This window comes from Uncinocarpus reesii, genomic scaffold (assembly GCF_000003515.1).
Source record: "Uncinocarpus reesii 1704 scaffold_2 genomic scaffold, whole genome shotgun sequence".
Lineage (NCBI taxonomy): Eukaryota > Fungi > Ascomycota > Eurotiomycetes > Onygenales > Onygenaceae > Uncinocarpus > Uncinocarpus reesii.
In genome coordinates, this window is record NW_003052499.1 from 2327009 (window position 1) to 2346527 (window position 19519).

Below are 19519 nucleotides of genomic sequence, written 5' to 3' on the forward strand. Positions count from 1 at the left end.
CCCATTCGACTCTCCTGCATCTACTAGCCAAAGCTCTGCCTCGTGCAAACTGTCCCATCTCAGGCCTAAAAGGGCTATCCTTAGCAAACCCAGTTTAGTTCTCATAGGATAGCATACACAACAACGTTTGCAGTTTGACAAAAGGCTTACGTGTTGCCCCATGTGGATTATTTTGGGCCCATATCTGTTGGCGAATTTGGGCCAGTGGTACTTTGGTTCGCTAGAACAAGCCCCCTAATCTAATTCTGGGGAAATAAAACCCACTTGGAGCAACCAGGTTTGCTCGTCGTTGAATATCAGATTTTAAGAAGATCTCATATACTCAATCATGGTATTTCCACTATCAAAATGACTAGCAAGGTATGCGCAGCCCCAGTGTCGTGGTGATCAGCTTGGTCTCGACTCTATCGCCCAACCAAAACTGATTGTTCATTCATTTCCAAAAACTGCTGAATACCCCCTTATGTGCAAGGCTATATATACTCCATGACCATACTTTTTATACGTGGTGCTATTTGGCGTGAGAAAGAAACCAAAATGATTTGCAAAATTCCAATGGCCATAATCACAGAGAGTAACTGAAATGGGGAGTATGACAAAACCTGGAAGATGGGGTTAAATAGCAGAATACTGGGCAGCAGTATCCTAAAAGTCGACCCTCCCTCACATATAACATAGATTGAAAAAAATGGCTCAGATAGGACTTTTCACTCGTGACTTATGCCAAACGCAATGTTCAAGCCACAGTCTCTCCATTGAGTTGGTTCTGTGACGATACGGCAGGTTTCTCTTCAGGCTCGGCCACGGGTGTGGGCGATTTTTCGATATCACCGTTAGTTTCAACGATTTCGGCATCAGCATGATCCGGCTCGCTGTGCCCTGCTGCGTCTTGTGTCCTCTCAACAGGGATTGTTCTCCTGCGATCCTGGCCGCCGATGCTACCGAAGATTTCAATCCGATCTTTTAACCATGCGACCGGCCCTTTGATAAAGTTCTTTTTCCTCTCCTCGTTCGTCTTGCTCAATTCCTCCTGGCCGATATCACCGTCTCCCTTTGGACCTAACTGTTCCAAGACACCTACAAGCTCTCGGGCAGGTTCATCGAGGCTGGGCATGTCGCCCCATTCCCATTCGAGCTCACCGCCGTATTGCTTAGGGAAGCTGGATGGGTCCATAAACGAAGTAAGAGTCGATTTTACTTCAGAAGCGGAGAGAATGAAAATCTTTGATGTAGTGACGGGATCGAACCAGCGTTTAATCCATCCCCAGACGGTCGGGAAGAAGGAAGGCGCACCGATGATCTAGTGAAGATTATTAGTCCATGGCTTCAACGTCCAGAAGCCTGCCGTGGTTCAGCGGCTCTTACAAAAATTCTATCCAATGTCTCAGGGTAATGCGCCGTCGCCAAAACACTCGCGTCCTGCATGTGTCCTTTTAGATTCCAAAACTGTTTGAGCCCAACTCCTGAAATATCCACGATATTCGTCGTGCTGGAAATCGGTGTTTCTGGGTTAGGCCGCGGGAGCGAGGAGCTCAGTGGCACCACAAATCGAGTCATATTCTCATAGAGTGCAAAGAGACGCAAGAGTTTCGGAGATACAGTGGACGAAGCATGCGTTGATGACGTAGCGGTCGAGGCGGCGCCAGACGAGTACGCAGCCATGTTTTTGCTGTTGAGATGTTTGATCACGAAGACGTAAACGGGTATGCCTCGTCGGTCGCGGCGGCCTGTCCACTGGGGATACTATACCACAAATTGTGTCAGATCAAGAGGAAGCGTAATAGGTTCTCTGAAGTGCATATTGAGCGAGGGAACTAACCACCCGCCGCGCCTCTTCGTACGAATCAACATCGAACTTCTCGTACAACGTATCAAGTTGATTTACTTTCCGCCATTCTTCCGTCGTCTGGAACTGATCCAATGCCCCCTTCACCTCAAATTTGCGAGCGCGTAGATACCGTCTGAAGGCGTCGTTAGCAATCCCTCAGAGATGCCACAAATTCCAGCCCAAAGGAGGGTTCTCTATCCATACAATAGCGTAGCATCATCGTGACTCGCCGTTTTCCCCTCCTCTGCCGGCCTATACAGCTCCTTCTCCGTGCAAATGGCTTTAAATTCCTCCAGCGCCCGCTCCTGTTCGGGCGTCAAGTGATTCAAATGCCCATGGAGGTGGTCAGGCGTTTCTTTTCCGTTGATAGACTGGTTCGTCCTCGTCCTGTGAATCGCGCTGTGGGGGCGGGATTGCGAGGTGGAATGCGAGTGATGGGAGCGTTTGCTGCGGTGCGACTGGTTCGTCGGCGTTCGCTCGAGCGTCATGGTTCCTCCTTGGCTGTTGGCTTGAAGAGCGCCTTGGAGATTCCTGTTAACCGCGGTATAGGCCAAAGGGAAAGGGACTGGCGGAATGCCGGGAGACTTTTTGGAAGGATTAATGAGATTATATAGCGGAAAGTTTTGCAAATTAAGAACACAACGGCTGGGTTGAAATTGGGGATTGTCGGAATGACCGGTTGTTTTGAAGATGTGATGGGTGACTCTAGTGCAGCCTTGCGGCTGGGCCGAACTCGGGGACTACGGCGTTGTCTCGTCCCCCGACGGACCAAATCATCACTATTAACTACTCGACATACGGAGTGCCCCTAACGTGATGGCTCTTAAGAAGACAAATTGAATCCGTCATGTCCTTGGACGTAGTTGATTTCGCAGCAACGCAGTCTGTCTCTATCAAGCCCGGCTTTGTGGGCTATCACAAATGTGCATCAAGCTATTGAACCAAATAAACCAGTCACAAACTTTGGCCTTGTTACTTTTTTCGAGATCATCGCAGCTATCAATTGAAGAGAAGGAAGTGCTTAATCTTCGGTGATATCACCATACTCCCACATCCCTCGTCGCTTCTCTTTGGCTTCTTCCTCCAATTTTTTCAGATGCGCAAGGGTATCACCTGCAGAACGTTCCCAGGGCTTGAGCTTCCGGGGAACCATCGCCAGTCCTTCACGAACCAGGTCGCCGTTGATGCTCTGTTCAAGATTATCCGAGTTTGACGGATCGAGAAGTGTAACGGTGAGCGTTCCTTCTGGGGCGACGTGTTCAACGTTAGCGACCAATTGCCTATCGAATGTCTGCTCGGCAATGAAACGCCTGGCGTCCGCGAGATATTCCGGTGACATGGGGAATTGAACAAAAGCAAGCACCGCATCCACGGCCTGTGGTTTCAACTTTTGCATGGAAAACTGTGCCGAGAGCGGGCGGAGGCGACTCCAGGGAATTCTCTCAGTGTTTCCGTAGTCGATATACAAAACATCCGCCTGTTTGGCCTCGCGGTCATTGCGTCGGATCTTGGCTCGATACCACTCGTTATCCTCCGTAAATTGAGCAGCAACAAGATCACCAGCCTTGGGTGGGGATTCCAACGGCTTATCATTCACCTTGTTAAGGTGGAATGACCGGAAAGAATTCATAAGATCAGTTAATGCAGTAGTGCCTGAGCCAATCTGCTGAACCTTGAGCTTGCCATCCTCCTCAATATTCGTGACCAAAACGTCCCGGTAATCTTTACGGCGCTCGACGGCTTCAGCAGGTTCAGCGCCATTCGCAGCAGGCGAATCTTCATACTCCTCATCTGCATCCTTACTGGGGTCCCAGTCATGCCAGAGCCCCTTTCTCGCTTCTTTGGCTTTCTTTTCAGCGGCAAATAGTTCTGGGCCATGCCCCGATTGTTCAGCAGAATAGGCGTGGACTGTTGCTAAACCTTCCTCCAGTAGTACTTTGGCAAAGTTCTCTCGGTTAACGTAGAGGGTTCCGATGAATCCTCCAACTTTATCAATGGTTTCAACATCAATCTCAACATCACGTTGCATACATCTGCGGTTCGCAAAGTCATGAGCCTCTTGGCCGAAGGGTTCGGAGGCTTCACCGGGGTTCCTAGCGGATCGAGGAGCTCGTATGCCGGAAAGGACAAAAGTAAGCTTCGCGTTATCTCGTGGGATCAAAATCGTAAATCTCGAGCCCGACTTGACAAAGTCAACGACACCAGCAACCTTCTTCTGGCGTTGAAGAACAGAAGCCTCCATTTTTGCCTTTTGTAAACTCTCGGAATAGTCATTGTATTGTTTGGTCTTGGGTGGTTTCGATGACCACATGCCCTGCTGTTCCTTCTGGGCGACTTCCTCCACCTGTAGTAGACTGTCATAATCAGGAGACCGGTCATCGTCGTCACGTCTATGTCTGATAACGGAAGCATAGCCAGCCTCAACCAATGCAATGGCGACGTTAGTATTTCCCGCCATCACTGTAGCAACCTCGCGCTCTTCAAATCCCTCGGTTGCAGGCTTCTTTCCATCGATAGTCACCTTGACATGTTTGCCAATGAGCTTTTTACGAAGGAATTCCTTCGCATCATTGCTAAAAGGTGCTTGTTTAGGGTCCGATGGTTTTGGCTGCCTCACGCTGGAAAGGCTGATTTTCTTTTCCTTTCCGGCCTTGTTGCGCACAAAGATGGTATCGGCATTCAGGACGCGACTAACAACGAAATCTGCATTTGCACCTGCTGAAGGAGCTGTTTTCCGTACGGCATCTGCGAACAAACCAAGCCGAGCGTCCCTGGCAGCTTTTTCCGCTGACCGGAACGCGGCCATTTCGTTACCCAGGAGGGTGGAATGATGGTCAAAGCATCTCGCGAGACCCTGTTCAAGTAAGAACTTGGCGATGTTGCCATTGGGGTGAAGAACAGTGCCGACGAGCTGATTCTGTGGCGTGACACCGTGTAGAGACACTTTGACTTTTCTCTGTAGCAGCCTATCCTCCACGAACTGCTGTGCCTGGTCGCCATATGGTTCGCCAGCCTGCGCCGTTCCATCTGCATTGACTCGCTTCGCTGACGGGGCACGAACACCCGCCACCACGAGTATCGTTTGAACATGCTTTTGCGGTGAGATCAGCATGCGGACGAGTAAACGATCGCCGTTTAATACTCTCTCCACCACAGTATCGACCATAGTGCCCTTCAAGCTATCCACAAGAGCCCTCGGTTCAGGAATGTCGTAGGAGACCTCGGCGCTTTGTCCTTGACCCCAGACACCCCTTGATTCTGAGCGTGCCCGTGACTCGAGCTCTCGCAGTCTATCAAGCACCAACGCTGTGTCCTCAGACTCGTCTCGCCGACCAGCATCTTCACGGAGCTTGGCCCACCCCTCGGACACGCAGAGCTCCGGCAGCTCTCTGCCACCAGGCAGCCTGACGATGCCATATTCTCGTTTGGCGCCGGTGGGGATGACGTAGAGGATCTGGAACTGGATCACCTTGCCAACGAGGAGCTCGCGAAGGAATTCACGGGACTGGAAGGCAAAGGGCTGAGGAGGTGAAGGAGATTGGAGTTTTTGTTAGTGCTAGCCTTCAAACCAGCAGATAATAGGGGACAATGTAGGAGGCACTTACCTCGTCGCCCTCCCTGCGCAGCCTGGGAGCAGAAACATATGCAAGACTGAGGATTCTCTCCTGGCTCTTGTTGGTCACATGTGTCAATACGAGGGTGTCGCCGGAAAGGACACTTTTCACGCGAGCTTCCAGGAGAGGCATTGTTCCGGAACTTAATGCTGAGGAGTCTAATTGTGAGACACACAATTGACCAGAGAGAATAGACTCTGGGGTAAAAGTGATGCAGTTAAGGAGTGGAAAGCAAAGAGAGTGGCAGGATTGGGGAGAATAACAGCAAGGTGGTTTGTTTGTGGCCTCTGGCAGTGAAATCTGGGGTGAAACTCGACTAGTGTGGCCCCCCGGATCCCAGCTCATGCCACCTTCTCGCCATCAACGATAACACTGCAGGGACTCGGTTCAGGGTGTGACCGTTGAGAAAGAAGCTATCGAAAATACTGAGTATCCGTAGCATACCTGTCTACTTCACATAGTTACTTCTTCTCATAGTTAAACAACAAACCAAACCTTTGGTTACGAGTCAATTGCAGTTTTCTTCCATGTTACCAATAAGGCATTGTTTCACTGTAGTTATACAGACTTTACCTTCATTGAAAAGTGTAGTTAACTAGATGGTTGGGTCTGGAAATAACTATGTCTTTGTAGTGGAATTTCCAGAATCCCAAAACCTCTACGGAGTACTACATAGTTAGTTAGTTAGTTATCCCAGGCATAACTGCATGAAAAGGGGCTGGCTAGTGAAGATGAAAAGGAGAGTTGCAAATCCTCAACTTCCATGTCTGCGTTGCATCGTTCTTTTCCTTCTTTGCTGGCCCGGACAAAAAGTCGCTCACTAACAGCCGCCGGGCGGGAATAAAATTGTTTCCCTTTGTTCGCTTTGTTTCTCAACAAATCCAGTTGCTGGATCGATTTCTGCCTAGGTGGCGCTTGATAACATTCATTCAACTGTGCTGCAGTTTTGAAACCAGATGCTTGGTTGTTCATTCGCTAATTGCTAAGCATTCTCACTAGGTACAGGATCTCCTCTGGTTCATATTGATAAACTGGAAGGTTCAGCCCGGACTTTTCGTCTTCAACTGACTGCTCAGTCACTAATTTTATTGCTTCAGGGCATTCTGATTGAATTCCGGCCGAATATTTAACCCGCAATGCCAATGACACCTGTGAAGCAGTGTGTTAGATACTCATGAGCGAAATCAGTACAGCAGAACGTGGGGACATACCGCAAGCAGGACGAGGACCAGCGTTGCCAGTCTTCTTGGATTCCTCATTGCCACCTCTACCAAGGTCATCAGTGCCAGCGTGGCAGACAATGGTGCGCTACAAAAGATCATCCAGTCAGCTCCGTACCCCGTATACCCATTAAACGGAATTGAGACTTACGCCGAGGACGCTATGCTCTCCGATAAGTTTGATCAGTTTGTCCTCGACGGATCCAACGGCGTTGCCCTGAGCGTCGGTGGTAATATTGCCCAAGTCACCAACATGGCGTTCCTCGTCGGTTGGGGCACCGTGAGTCTTGGAGAAAGGGTTGACTGAGAAGTTAGTCGCCAAACCTTTTGGAAACCTTCGAAATATGAACGTACAGTGCGGGCCTGCAGAAGTGCAGCCGTTGGTGTTGTCACCGAACTGGTGAACGTGGAAGCCACGCTCAGCGTTGGGGTCGTGGCCTGTGATGTTCCAGGATACCTTGGTTGGGGAGTGCTCATCGGCTTGCTCAAAGGTGACGGTGCCCTTGACGTTAGAGTCACCGCGGAGAACAGCAACTGGAATACATTTCAATCAGCTAGTGCACATAGGAGGCTCCGCCGGGCCAGCAAGAGAAAGGGCAAAGGAACTTCATGAGCTGCGGGAACAGCTACAGTCGAACGAACAGGGTTCCCATAATGACCACGAAGAGCAAGCCAGGGTCAATTGGGCCCAAGAGAGAATCCCTGGGTCAAGCTCGAACAGTCGAGCAGGGCGGGGAAACCCTCAGGACGACCACTCAGGTGCTCACATCCACTGCATCCCAAGGGACCTTGGTGGAGGGATGATAAGCGGTGGTTTGAGGGGATTTACAAGGGACGAGCCAAAGAAATCCACGCAACCATCCCCAGGAGCAGGCGGAAGCTAAATATAGGGGGACGTGGCATACCTGCTTTGACCATTTTGGCGAATTCGTGTGTTGATTGCTTGTCAAAAGGTACAAAAGGGATGTGAGACGGGTTGATTGATTTGACGGATGAAGACAGAGAATTGAAGGAGACGAGAAAACGGATGGGATGAAGTCGGGACGAGGCCGGGAAGAAATATGGAGATGCCGTAAGCACAGCACTCCTTGTTCACAAGCCGGTGACTCCTGCCTCGCCGCACGAATCTGTATCAACCACACGGCCCAGGAGCCATGCTGTGTCTCACAGTTCAATTGAGGCTGCAATTGTTCCAGCTTCGCCAATTCGTCTATCCCAACACACACATTTTCACATTACACTCGCCAGCTACTCAGAACTGTTCTTCTGTTTATTTTCCGCAATCGCCTGTTGTGTGCTTGTGCTGAGGGGTAGCATGGTGGGGTCAAGCTATGACGTTGCTGTTTCTTTATCCGGCTTGGCTGACTAAGTGCCCGGGCCTGGACCCCCGCATCGACTGTCAACATCTCAATGCAAAGTATGGCCCAACGCAAATGAAATGGACGACAACTACTATCTTGGTGGCTGAACTGGTCAATACATGCAATTTGGAAGCTAATGATCAGTTTAACTAGCTCAGAATCAAGCATGCCATCTAGTGCTCCAGAATAGTTCCTCTTGACCCCATCCATCTCCGCTGGTCAGACTGCTGTAGGTGACAGCCTCTATGCAGCTTGGATCTTCTCCCGCAAGATTTTCTTAAGCGTGACAGCATCGGCAGCGAATTTCGAGATGCCCTCGCGGAGTTTCTCCACTGCCATTTGCTCTTCGTTGAAATCGAAGCGGAAAAGGGCCTCGTCGTTCAAGTAACTGCGCTTAGGGATGTCGAGCTTGGTTGCTGCGGAAGCGTCAAGCTTCTTGGGCACAGAGGCAGTGGAGTTGTACAGCTCTTCAAGAAGGTTTGGCTGTGATGCTCGTTAAATCATGTCTCTGTTATTATCAGGATGATTTACGGTCAAAACTTACTGAGATTGTCAAGTAGTCGCAGCCTGCGAGTTCAGTAATTTCACCAGTGTTTCTGAATGAGGCACCCATGACAATGGTCTTGTATCCGTGCTTCTTGTAGTAATTGAAGATGCTCTGGACGCTCACCACGCCAGGGTCTTCGTGGGAAGCAAACTCCCTCTTCATGGCCGCCTTGTACCAATCCAAGATACGCCCGACGAATGGAGAAATAAGATAAGCGCCAGCCTCGGCGGCAGCGATGGCCTGGACCAGAGAAAACATCAACGTAAGGTTGACGTTGACGCCATGTTGCGATTGGAGGATATGGGCGGCTTGAATACCCTCCCAGGTGGAAGCAATTTTAATCAAGACGCGCTCCTTGGGGACGCCGACGGATTTGTAAAGCTGGATGATGGTTGTCAATTTTACCGAACTGCTTCAAAGACTAAATCGCATAGGTTTATACTAACCTCGATGATATGAAGGGCCTTGTCAACAGAGGCCTTTGTATCAAAAGAGTAGCGGGCATCAACTTCCGTCGACACCTTGCCGGGAATAATCTTCAAGATCTCCTTTCCAAACTCAACCAGGAGTCGGTCGAGCGCCGAGTCGACCTGGCTCTCAAGGGAGCTACTCTACAGCCGCCACAACCATTAGCAAACTTATTCTGTCTCCTAACGGAGGGTAGTCGCCACATACGTGCTTCTTTCCGTACTGGATAGCTTCGTCTATCAACTTGGAATATTCTGGTTTCTTGGAGGCGGCGAGAATGAGGGAGGGGTTGGTGGTGGCATCCTCTGGCTTGTATTTTCCAATGGCTAATCGTAAGAGATGGTTAGCGGTCTTGCGGGTAGGCTGTCTGAAGCTGCTATAGGAGACATACTCGCAAAATCACCAGAATCGCAGACCACGGTCTATCATTGGCAGCAAAAGAGAATATGTTAGCAATCTATCCTTCTCAAGGTAGTTTATCGCAACCCCAGCTGCATAATCAAGCAAAGATTCATGTGGCAATGGGCTTGACATACAGTGCCGGTGGCTTTCAACTGATCAAGAGCAGACGTCATGTTTGCAGTTCGTTCAGATGTCGTTAGCTGGGCTACCAAATGTAATCTCAAGAAAAGGTCGTCAGTCTGTGAATAGGCGTAGCAAAAAAGAGTCCAATTTCTGGGGTATCTAAAGATTCAAATGTCAGAAGGCAAAAGGCAGTTTGAAGTCTTATAAATCAATCACCAGCACGGTACGTACCTAACCTTTTTCCGTCGAGGTGGCGGGATGATTCAACTTGCAAGCTTCAAGTCGACCAGAAGATGGTTGTTCAAGCATGAATAAGCAGCAACAACCTCTGATGCAACCAGGTGGGGCAATGGGTTGGGCTCACCGGCAGAGCAGCAGCAGAGGTACTTCCAGGTACCCACGCTCGTCTGCCAGTATGTGGAACTACTTGGTGTGACCCTCTTAGGTCTAATGCCGCAATCCGGATTGCTACTGCAGTATGATATCAATTTCTTTGTTCATTCACTATTCGACAATATCACATCTACATTGCTCATGGCCATTTGGAATTAAGTAAGTTAGAAGGCTTGGAACTCCTCGGAGTGAGGCTTGCTGCACATCATAATTTCAAACCTAGCCTGAATCTGCAACCCCATGTGTTTGGTTTCATCGAGACATGCCAGGCTAGTAATATTTGAACCTTTATTGGGAGGCTAATCAGAGACCTGGAGGTCTACAAAACCACCAGCCAGTATGTGTACCTCCTCATAGACCTACAAATCGCCATCAATCCCATCCGTCTAACACCAGTCCTGGTCTATGCCATTCAAGGACAAGTAACAATATATAAATTCATTTCACCATGACAGCGTTCAAAGTTCATTCCCTTCATGACCATGACTGTAAAGAAGTTGCGAAACTCAAGGTTTTAGCGGCGTTGCACACAATCCCATTCAAACTAATCGAAGCCAAAATCAGCAACGAGACAGGCATCAAATCGTGCTGGGGATACTCACCACATGTCCAGCCTCGTCAGCCGTATAGACCGCCTGCGCCAGAGGTAGGATACAGGTAATACCTGCAGCAGACATTGCTCCGTCTCCCCGAACCTGGTCAACGTGATGGAGTTGTCGAATCAAGTCCAGTTCGAACCGCCCGTTTCGAATAGCCTTGCTCCAAACCTACATCCACGCATTGACGTTAATGTGGTGGAAATGACTTGAAAGAGACTGGGCTAAACTCACATTAACAAGTCCACGCCGATGACCTGTGAGAATCAACTCCCGCTCTAACCACTCATTGCTGACGCCTTCGTAAAATGCACATGAGAGCACGCTGTCCTCGTTTTGGTCGCAAACCACTTGCTCGAGAAGCAACGCCCCATTTAGCGAATAGAGATTTACGCGGTTGCCACGGCAGACCATGATATTTCCGGTAGCGTCGTTTATACGGACGTGCTTTTGGAGTAGTTAGGCAATCTGTCTGGCAAATAGGGGCTGTCTCAAAGCAAAAAGAGCAAACTTACATCGACGGGTTCACCAGGTGGTAATTCTCTCACAAATTCCAGTCGATTAAGGTCCCAAAGCATCAGTTTACCATCCCTGGAGGCCGACAGTATGGTACTAAAGGAACGAGACACTGCCAACATTGTCACCGGTTTCCGGTGTCCGAAGAGCGAGGCTTTAGGGTGCAAGTCAACAGATCTCCCAGTTGCGGTATACGACCATACCGATATGGTACAATCGACACCAGCGGTAATTAGTGTTTGGGAATCTGCAAACATTGAACACGACAATTGCCCAATATGTAGATGTTCGAAATGACCAACGAGCTACGAAGTAAAAGACGGTTAGCTATGTATTCCGGTTGAGATCGGTCAATGAATGTATTTTCCATACCTTCCTGGTATCTGTAGCGTAGAAGCGGACGCTGTTGTCCGAAAACCCCCATTCCATGTATTTATCATAATTAGGTGGAATATTCAATCTAAACGCAGCCGCACAAAGCAGTCGATCGTGCTTGACAGAAAACGATAAAGATGTTACACGTTCTTGGGTATCTATATAGTATGGTTAGGCCTATTCTACAATATTCTCTCTACCAAGAAACCGGATTACATACCTAAAAGTGTAAACGGAAGACGGGTCAAGCTCTCTGCCGCAATATCTAACTGGTTAAGCTTGTGGTGCACTTCTTCCCGCTGGGGATGTGGTTTATTAAACACCTGGTGCGGCGTTTGTCCAAAATTATGAATGATCCCGATTGTTGCTAGCCTCTCGACGGGGTCTTCGATGTTGTCAAGATCCTTTGCCCCTTGGTAAGATAGGTGGTGAAACACATTCACCGCTTCAAGAGCAGCGTCACCTTTCTGTTTATAACCGAAAATGAGGTCGATCCATCGATGGAGGTTTCGGCTCACATAGGGGCTTTCAAGCGCTTCACGGTGCTTTGTGATAAAAATCTTTGGATCGCCTTTAGCCCAAGGTGGGAGTTCCACGGTGTCTATAGCTTGGGTCATACTCTGCCGCAGGCCAAAATCATACTTGTTGAAGTTGACCAGGAATTCGGGTAGGTAGAAGAACTCCGGCGTCAATTCCCTTACATCTGTCATATTTGTCGATGAGGCCGAGTTCCATGCTTTGGGGACCGAATAGAATAATCTATCAGCGTGGTCAAATGTCCCGCCTTGCAGCAGAAGGTAAGATTTAACAAATGGTTGAAGTCGTATCAGATATGAGCAGACTATCATGGCGGAAGAGTAATGGGTTCCGTAATGGAAAGGAGGAGCGTTATGATCACCCATCTCCGCAAAAGACTGATACCTGCTCTTGAATTCTGCCTCTCTCTCAAGGGTTTGACACCCCATCGGCTTCGACAAATCCCTAAAGGTTTTTGGGTTGGTAAGATCCAACTCTTCGCTCGTGTAATCCGCAAGCACCCAAGGGAAAACAGGATACTGGGTTAAATCATTGAAAGTCCGTCCAGCGAGCGTGTTTACCAGCATCAGATAGTGAAAGTTCGACATTTCGCCTTTTAGCCATTTTCGGGTTGCGGGATGTAAACCCCCTTGACCAAAGACATTGGCAAGTTTGGAGCCGAAGAATTGAGGCTTACTTTCTTGATTCCGAAGTGTTTCAAACCTCCATGAGTCGTCTAGCTGTGACGAATTGCCGACTCCTTGGGTTTGCGGCGCACGAGAAATCAATTGGGAATGTAGCTCGTTTCGAGCCGCGGACGAAATCAAAGTTGCTAGAAAACTGCGTCCATCCGTGAAGAATATCTCAAGGGCCACATCTCGGAATAAAAACCGGCGTTTAGAGACACTAACCACATCCAGCCAACTCCAACTCTTCGTTTCGTGCTCGCCATTGTTGTATTTTCGTTCGTTTGACTCTCGGCCAGAGATCATCCGCACATATGGATCACGCTCCTCTCGAGGAGCTTGCCAGACATTGACGATCTCTCCGTCAGGACGCTGAAAGTAGTTATCCATGATGTAGATGTTGTCTTTACCTAGAATCAAAAGACCCTCGCACGCCTCCAGCCCAATGATCCTGGACACATTGCACACATGCTGAACCTGGTCTCCTCGATGGAGGCTCCTCATCACCTTTCGATTTTTATCTTCATAATCTTCGTCACTTTCTCTGGGTCCGTCAATGATTTCAAAGCTGTCATCAAGGCCCGTTTTATCATCGGGTTCGTTTTCTCCTGACCCTTCGTCTATCCCTTCAGCCGCTATTTCCGTTGGAGTGACAGCCACCACATCACTCCTCTCCGTATTGGAGCGCTGTCGGGTATCCGGTTTATTCGATTCGCCAGTCGTTCTGCGTTTAGGCTGATAGTCTTGTTTACCCAGTGTATCATCGGGAACAATACGCTGACGCATTCTGCTGCGACCTTCTGTTTGGTCTAAGCGCCATTTGACGTCCCCACGCTCAGCAAGAAGGCCGTTGTCATGTCGGAGGTTGCGGTATATGCGGGAAAAGCTGGACAACAAAAATGTAAAGTCGTCCTGCTGATCTTGTGCATATCTTTGATGTTTCAACTTTTCAGAAAGCGAAATGTTTGAAGTCCAATGCCCGAATGTAACATCATGTCTGCGAATAATCTCTTCATTCGTGGCGTCGGTTTGACTCCACTGTTTAAGTTTCTCCTTTCTCTTTGAGACCCGGATTCTAGCGGTTTCGTCCGTCTTGTTGTTTTCCTGTTTGACAAAATTCTCCCATACCTTCGATAATGTACCAAAGAAGAAGCAGTCAAGGTCGTCACGTTGATCATCAACCCATTGCAAGAAACCACTGTCATCCATTGTAACAAGCAGCTGGAAGCCAGCAGAAAGTCGCTCCCGAAGCGAGGTGCTAGTTTGATTCAACATAGCGAGGGTTTCTGTAGGTTTCTGGACCATGATGATGCGCCACAACACAGCGGCTTCCAAGCGAACGTCCCCTTCTTCGGTAACTATTTTTGAATACAAAAGGTAACACATAAGCAGTAGGTGTTCTGTCTGAGTTTCGTCGGAACCTAAGAGGGCCGTTTGCCAGTAGCTAAGGCGCTTTAGAAAAGAAAGCGCTGTGGTATCTTCCGTCTCAGATAGTCTCAACAAGACGGTACGAAAAACTATGGATCGTATATTGCCAATGGTTTGACTGCAAAGACGAATGCTTTTCAGAGATGCGATTTCACCCTTTTGGAGATATTCTAGAATTGGGCCAGCGAAATCCAATGTCGCAGTAGCGCCGTCGATAAACCAGCCTTCGTAGATAGCGTCTGCAACCTGGGTTAGTAGTCTTGCGAGGTTGGTCAGGACTCGTGGTTCTAAAAGCAGCTTTTGGTTAGCCGATAGAGAGTTTTCTATCTGCAGCAACGAGTTTCGCTGCAGCCAAGATTCAAAGTAGACTTGATGCTCAACAAATCCGGGAGGTATTCTTAAAAATATCGTTAAACCGGGGAACTCCTTGCGGGTTAATAACTGGTCCATAAACACGGAGACTATTAAATCCAGTAATTCTTGAACAATGGAGTGTGCCGGTACGGCACTGCTCACGTCAGTTCTAGGCTCCACGACATGCCGCAATCGAGCGGAAGATGGATTATATTTGACCTTATCTGACGAAACTAGGACAAACGATGACCCTCGTTGGAGCCTCTGCTCGCCTTCCTGGTCTCCAGTGCGCTCGACGGTGCGAGTACGCAATACTGGACGTGAGCCAGAAAGCGGCTGGATCATCACGCTCTCACTCCCAAATGTAAGGCCTGCATTGCGGGAGTTTAGTTCAACGCTTGCATTCACCGGGTCAGAACCGACCACAACTGGGAACAAGACAAGAAGCAGTTCGTCGACATAATTTGACGTCACGGTAAAGTCGCGAAAGTTCGAAGATCTAGCGTGTATTGTAGCTAAAAAACGAACAATGTTACGAAGTAAATCTTCATGAGCAGCTTCAGTTTTATGCGTAATTCCTGGAGTGAGCATTAGCCCTATGATGAATTGGAAATAAGGGGAAATGATCATAGCCAATCGACTAACCTGATCCTAAAAATGACTTCCCACTCCGATTCGAACCACCAAGCCAGAGCTCTTCATCACTTTCTTCAGATGGTTCAATAGTGCGTCCACCTAGAATAGACGACTTCAATGCACTCTGTAGCATCCCAGTGATAACCGGAAACACCTCAGGACATACGACTTTGATCTTTTCCAAGCGGTCGAATAAAACAGAGAATGCTGTTGTGTCGAACCCTCGGCAAGAATCAATATTCTTGACATCCTCGCCAAAAAGGATAGCAAAACAAAATAACCATGTGGTGGGTAACCTCCACCAGCGCTTCAAGCAGTGGCGCATTATCACGAAACCTCCGGATTTGTCAAATTTTCTAGTATAGCTTGCTCCGTGAACCGTAAGTAACCTCGCAAGAATTTTAGTCGCCAGGGTAACTACTTCTGAATCATCTTCAGAGATTAGATAGAGAAGCCACTGTATTTCTGTCAGATATGGCTCATTAAGGTTATTCCAGAGGTTGATTGTTATACGAACCTTGTTGGTGACTGTCCTAGCAAATTTCTGGATATTGACAGTGCTTTCTGAAGCACAAAAAATGTCGGTAAAAGCTCGAAGGAGCTCTAAGCCTATGTGCTCTTTAGAGATATATTCAACATGCTTTCCCTGAAACTGGTGTGCGGCGGTCCGTCGAAATTGCAATGCAATACTTGCGGTGCTCTTCTTTTTCTGCAACCTGGTTTGAAGCTTGGGTTGGTGGATAGAATATGTAATAAAAAGCGCAATGGATCGGAGAACCTCAGCCGTCATGCAGCAGATCGTCAGGCAGCTAAAAGTAGGGATGAACAGCTTTATATTCTCGGATGTGAAAATGTCATCTTTCAAGGAATCTAACAATCTCTTAATGACACCTATTAATCGTTAGTTTTACCCCAAGGCTAGTATTGCAGTTAAGGAAAACCCTTACGCATGCGTGATAGTCGTCTAGCATTGAACCGGTGATGGTAACTCTCAAGGCAGAATGTACGAAATTGGGAATAATAAATCTCTAGCAGCGGGAGATCTCCGAGTCGCCAAATGTCCAGGTCGACTAACAAAACCCGATATGCCAGCGGATTAATGATGATAGATTTCTTTGGGTTTTCAAAGTCATATCCCACAAACTTCAAGATCAATATTAACAGCTCCATGGAAAGCTCGTTTCTGTCCTGTAAAGTAGAGCAGACTGGCGTGATCTTTATTGGGGCGTTTGGAACGGCCGCACTGATTCCCAATTTCTCCCTCAGAAGTATACTAAGAATCCCGTAGCCATTTTCTTTCTCCATAGCCTCGCTATTCCGCCAGCTATCTTGCACTGACTCGAGCAGGGTTTCTACGGCCAGTCGAAGATGCTCAGGCGTAGTAGCAGCATCAACCAGGCTCAGATGGACGGCAGCACAGCCCCCAATTCGCCAGGCAGCGTCATCCAATGATTGCGGAACCGATATCACGGGGTTACCCGTCAGAAGGGCAACGCCTTGCGGCTCAGTCAAGGCACTGTTCATTGCGGGTATAGCCCTATTTATGACCACAGAGTTTCCTTTAACTCTAAGAAAATGGTTAAGATGTTTAACTGCATTTTTCGACAGCAATTTGGTTAACTGTGCCTCATCAGTGTAACTCGCGTCACTGTCAAGAACAGCAGTCGGGGAGATATTCAGTAAAATAGAATTCTCGGGTATCAAAATGCTACCTTTCTGACGGATCACGGCCATAATGTCCGAGTGCTCCTCTTTCCCGGGATGGAGGTTTTCATTCCGTAAATTCAAAGCTGCAGAGGCTCTATAGGTTTGAAATGAGCCTAAACAGTCTTGGAAATTACCATAGTATCGTGGTCCAAGCTGGCACAGAACAGAGATGATGTCGTCCGTAAACGCCTCCTCGAACAATACAGCTGAAGCCAGAGACCATCTGGATGTTGACACGCCTTTCCCTACCCTTACTGCTAGATCTTGCGGCGTGCCTAAGAAAGCCTGTACGCGGGGTATTTTCTGACCAGAGCGGCTGGTTGGTGGCTGTGGGTAATCTGTTTTCAGCTGCTCTACGAGCTCCCCATTCACGAATAGCAATGCGCGCGACGAGGACATCGGCCTAGGTCTCTTGTGAACAAGGCAAATATGATACCAAATGCCAGGAGAGAAAACGGTAGATTTGAAGCGGACGCTTGGGCGACTACCAGCAATAGAAGTTTGAAGAATAAAGTTGCGAGTGTCCTTTTCCAGATATGCAAGTATAAAGCATGTCTGGGTTGGGTCGAAGGCACCAAATATTGTAGTGTGAACATCAGGGTCGAAATTGTCAAATCGGGCCCAAACCGTGAGTGTATATCCGGCCGAATTAACTGGCGGGAACAGCCTTCCAAGTGTGGGTAGTTCAATTGATGAGTAGCCATGGGGTCCCATATCAAATTGGACTGACGGGGGTTGTTTCGACGACTTGACAGTTGCCAGAAGGAACTTGGAGGCCTCCAGAGAACAATGAGCTTTGCGATAAAGATCCTCGGCGCCGTCAAGGCTATCAAACCCTTCTAAACTTAGCGTAGTAGCTAGCTCGCCATAAAGACTTAATTCTTCTTTGCCACGGTTCGAATTGGCAATAAAATCTGAAAGGCATGTTAGTATTCCAGTAGAGTGGAGGCCTAGACGATTTCGGGCAGTCTGTGCAGCAAGTTGCGAGAGGCAGGCAGGTATAGCCAAGCGCTGAATTGGGTATTTTGAGAGGTCCGAAGAATATTCCAGCCAGAGGTGGAATACCAGTCCAAGGAATTCCGGATTTTCCACTGTTTCTGAAGGACTCAGCGTCTCGAATACAGATTCCCTGATCGCTGGTAACAGAGGCTCTCCCCTATTCTCGTACTTCTTCCTCAATGAGGTAAAAATGCCTGAAACGGTTTGTTGTCCCAGCCCAGCAGCAAAGAGGCCGCCGTAGAATTGTTCCACTTCAATATTGTTCCCACCGACATTATCCTCCAACTTGGAAGCGATATTTGACAAGCTTTTGTCAAAGGACGCGCTTCCGCCTCCTTGAACTCGCTTTGCAAAGTAACGTTTATTGCCTTGGTGGTCCTTCATGCTCTCCCCAAGAGTGCCAATTATCTCCTTAATCAACGCCAATATTGCCTTTCGGTGCTGTGGATCGAACGATCGCGGTTCGTAGCGCTCCTCAAGCCGTTCGAGGAGCTCTAAGAGGACCTGAAACCCTTGCAGGTTGCGGAACGCGTCCTTCGCTTCTCGGGGCTGGACATCGTCGATAAACGCGTGACGGAGGAACAATATGCTCTCTGTAGTCTCCAATGCATCTTCGAGAGACAACGACTCGCGTATACAACTGGCCAAGGTATCAATTGTCGGGCGGAGCTTCGAGGTCAAGCGTTCGGTGGTTGCGGGGGATGAAGGGCGCCTCGGACGCAAGAGCGCGCTGCTCATTGTCCGTGCGTGATGCTTGCGATCCCAGTGATTGTCCGCCGCGGGATCTCATGAGGATTTCACGGACATTCTTACAGAGAGGGAGAGGTGTTAGGAAGTCACTGCCGTATTGAATCCAAAATGGAACGCCTGCGACAAGTGAAGCTCAGAATATCGGGGATCTGCCTTGGTCACCTCGACGCTAAATTTGAAACAGAAGGTAAGAGTTAGTGATCCCAGCCAGGCCCACCGCAAGGCTGATTCTACGGAGTGAAGGCAGTGGAGTGAATCCATATGTTCGCGTTCCAGGACCTAGGTCACTCACGTGCACAGAAGGTTTGCAAGCCAGCCGCACCAGAACCTGAAGCTGCACCCGATTCTCGACTGATAACAAATTGCTCAAGGAAGGAGATGAGATGAGTCGCGTGTGTACTCTGTATGATGGTGATCTTCCTGTTCTACGCTGCGAGGGCGTGGGGTAAGAGGGCGGCGCTGAGTCGTCATCCGCTGCTTGTGGCTGGCTCATCAGAAGATCTTCTCCTGTATCGTGTCTTCGCAGTTTCATGACTGTGAACTTTCTTCCTCCCACTCTTGACTAGTTCCAGACGTTCAAGAGATTCCCCAATGTTGTGGTTTCAGTGGAGGTTCATATGCACTCTGTCTCTGGAAGGGCAACCAAACAGTCATTATAACACCAGCTAAGAGTAAGCAAAATCAAGCAAAATTATTTATGTGATGCTGTTCGTGTTATATCGTTTATGAATACTTTTGCCATGCTCAATTGCAGCTAGATCTTGATTGTGTGCTAAGATTCTAGCTGTTTTTCACATGAACTTGCCTCAAGGGTACTCTGTAGAGGGCGCTGAATGCTCCAGATGCCTCCCACAACTCTCTGCCTTGTAGCAACCTTGGAGGGGGCACCAAGTCCGTTTGTCAACAGGAAGCCCTGTTTGATAGAGGAAGCATGTTGGTCGTTGGCAGCTGACAGGGTTCTTCTTCGAGGCTCCATACGGTAAATCTCCCATCACTCTAT

At 48.6% G+C, this 19519-nt stretch overlaps 5 protein-coding genes across 5 annotated transcripts; all 5 read right to left on the bottom strand.

Moving 5' to 3' along the window:
• Positions 1–736: 736 nt before the first annotated feature.
• Positions 737–2316, bottom strand: UREG_03764 (uncharacterized protein; the record flags this gene model as incomplete). The annotated part of the gene is made up of 4 exons (XM_002544201.1): positions 737–1300; positions 1366–1743; positions 1820–1961; positions 2033–2316. The coding sequence occupies 4 exons, from the start codon at positions 2314–2316 to the stop codon at positions 737–739; spliced, it is 1368 nt and encodes a 455-aa protein (XP_002544247.1).
• Positions 2317–2849: 533 nt separating this feature from the next.
• On the bottom strand, positions 2850–5574 carry UREG_03765 (uncharacterized protein; the record flags this gene model as incomplete). The annotated part of the gene is made up of 2 exons (XM_002544202.1): positions 2850–5348; positions 5434–5574. The coding sequence occupies 2 exons, from the start codon at positions 5572–5574 to the stop codon at positions 2850–2852; spliced, it is 2640 nt and encodes an 879-aa protein (XP_002544248.1).
• Positions 5575–6568: 994 nt separating this feature from the next.
• Positions 6569–7580, bottom strand: UREG_03766 (copper/zinc superoxide dismutase; the record flags this gene model as incomplete). Its single annotated transcript, XM_002544203.1, has 5 exons — positions 6569–6591; positions 6654–6750; positions 6814–6965; positions 7017–7196; positions 7568–7580. 5 exons carry the CDS (start codon positions 7578–7580, stop codon positions 6569–6571), a joined length of 465 nt encoding a protein of 154 aa, XP_002544249.1.
• Positions 7581–8266: 686 nt separating this feature from the next.
• UREG_03767 (transaldolase) lies at positions 8267–9613 on the bottom strand (the record flags this gene model as incomplete). Its single annotated transcript, XM_002544204.1, has 6 exons — positions 8267–8506; positions 8568–8951; positions 9017–9181; positions 9246–9364; positions 9430–9460; positions 9575–9613. The coding sequence occupies 6 exons, from the start codon at positions 9611–9613 to the stop codon at positions 8267–8269; spliced, it is 978 nt and encodes a 325-aa protein (XP_002544250.1).
• A 642-nt stretch (positions 9614–10255) lies between these two features.
• UREG_03768 (uncharacterized protein) lies at positions 10256–18507 on the bottom strand (the record flags this gene model as incomplete). Its single annotated transcript, XM_002544205.1, has 9 exons — positions 10256–10315; positions 10559–10723; positions 10787–10999; positions 11068–11373; positions 11441–11601; positions 11664–15023; positions 15073–15520; positions 15581–15954; positions 16011–18507. The coding sequence occupies 9 exons, from the start codon at positions 18505–18507 to the stop codon at positions 10256–10258; spliced, it is 7584 nt and encodes a 2527-aa protein (XP_002544251.1).
• Between the last annotated feature and the right edge of the window lie 1012 nt (positions 18508–19519).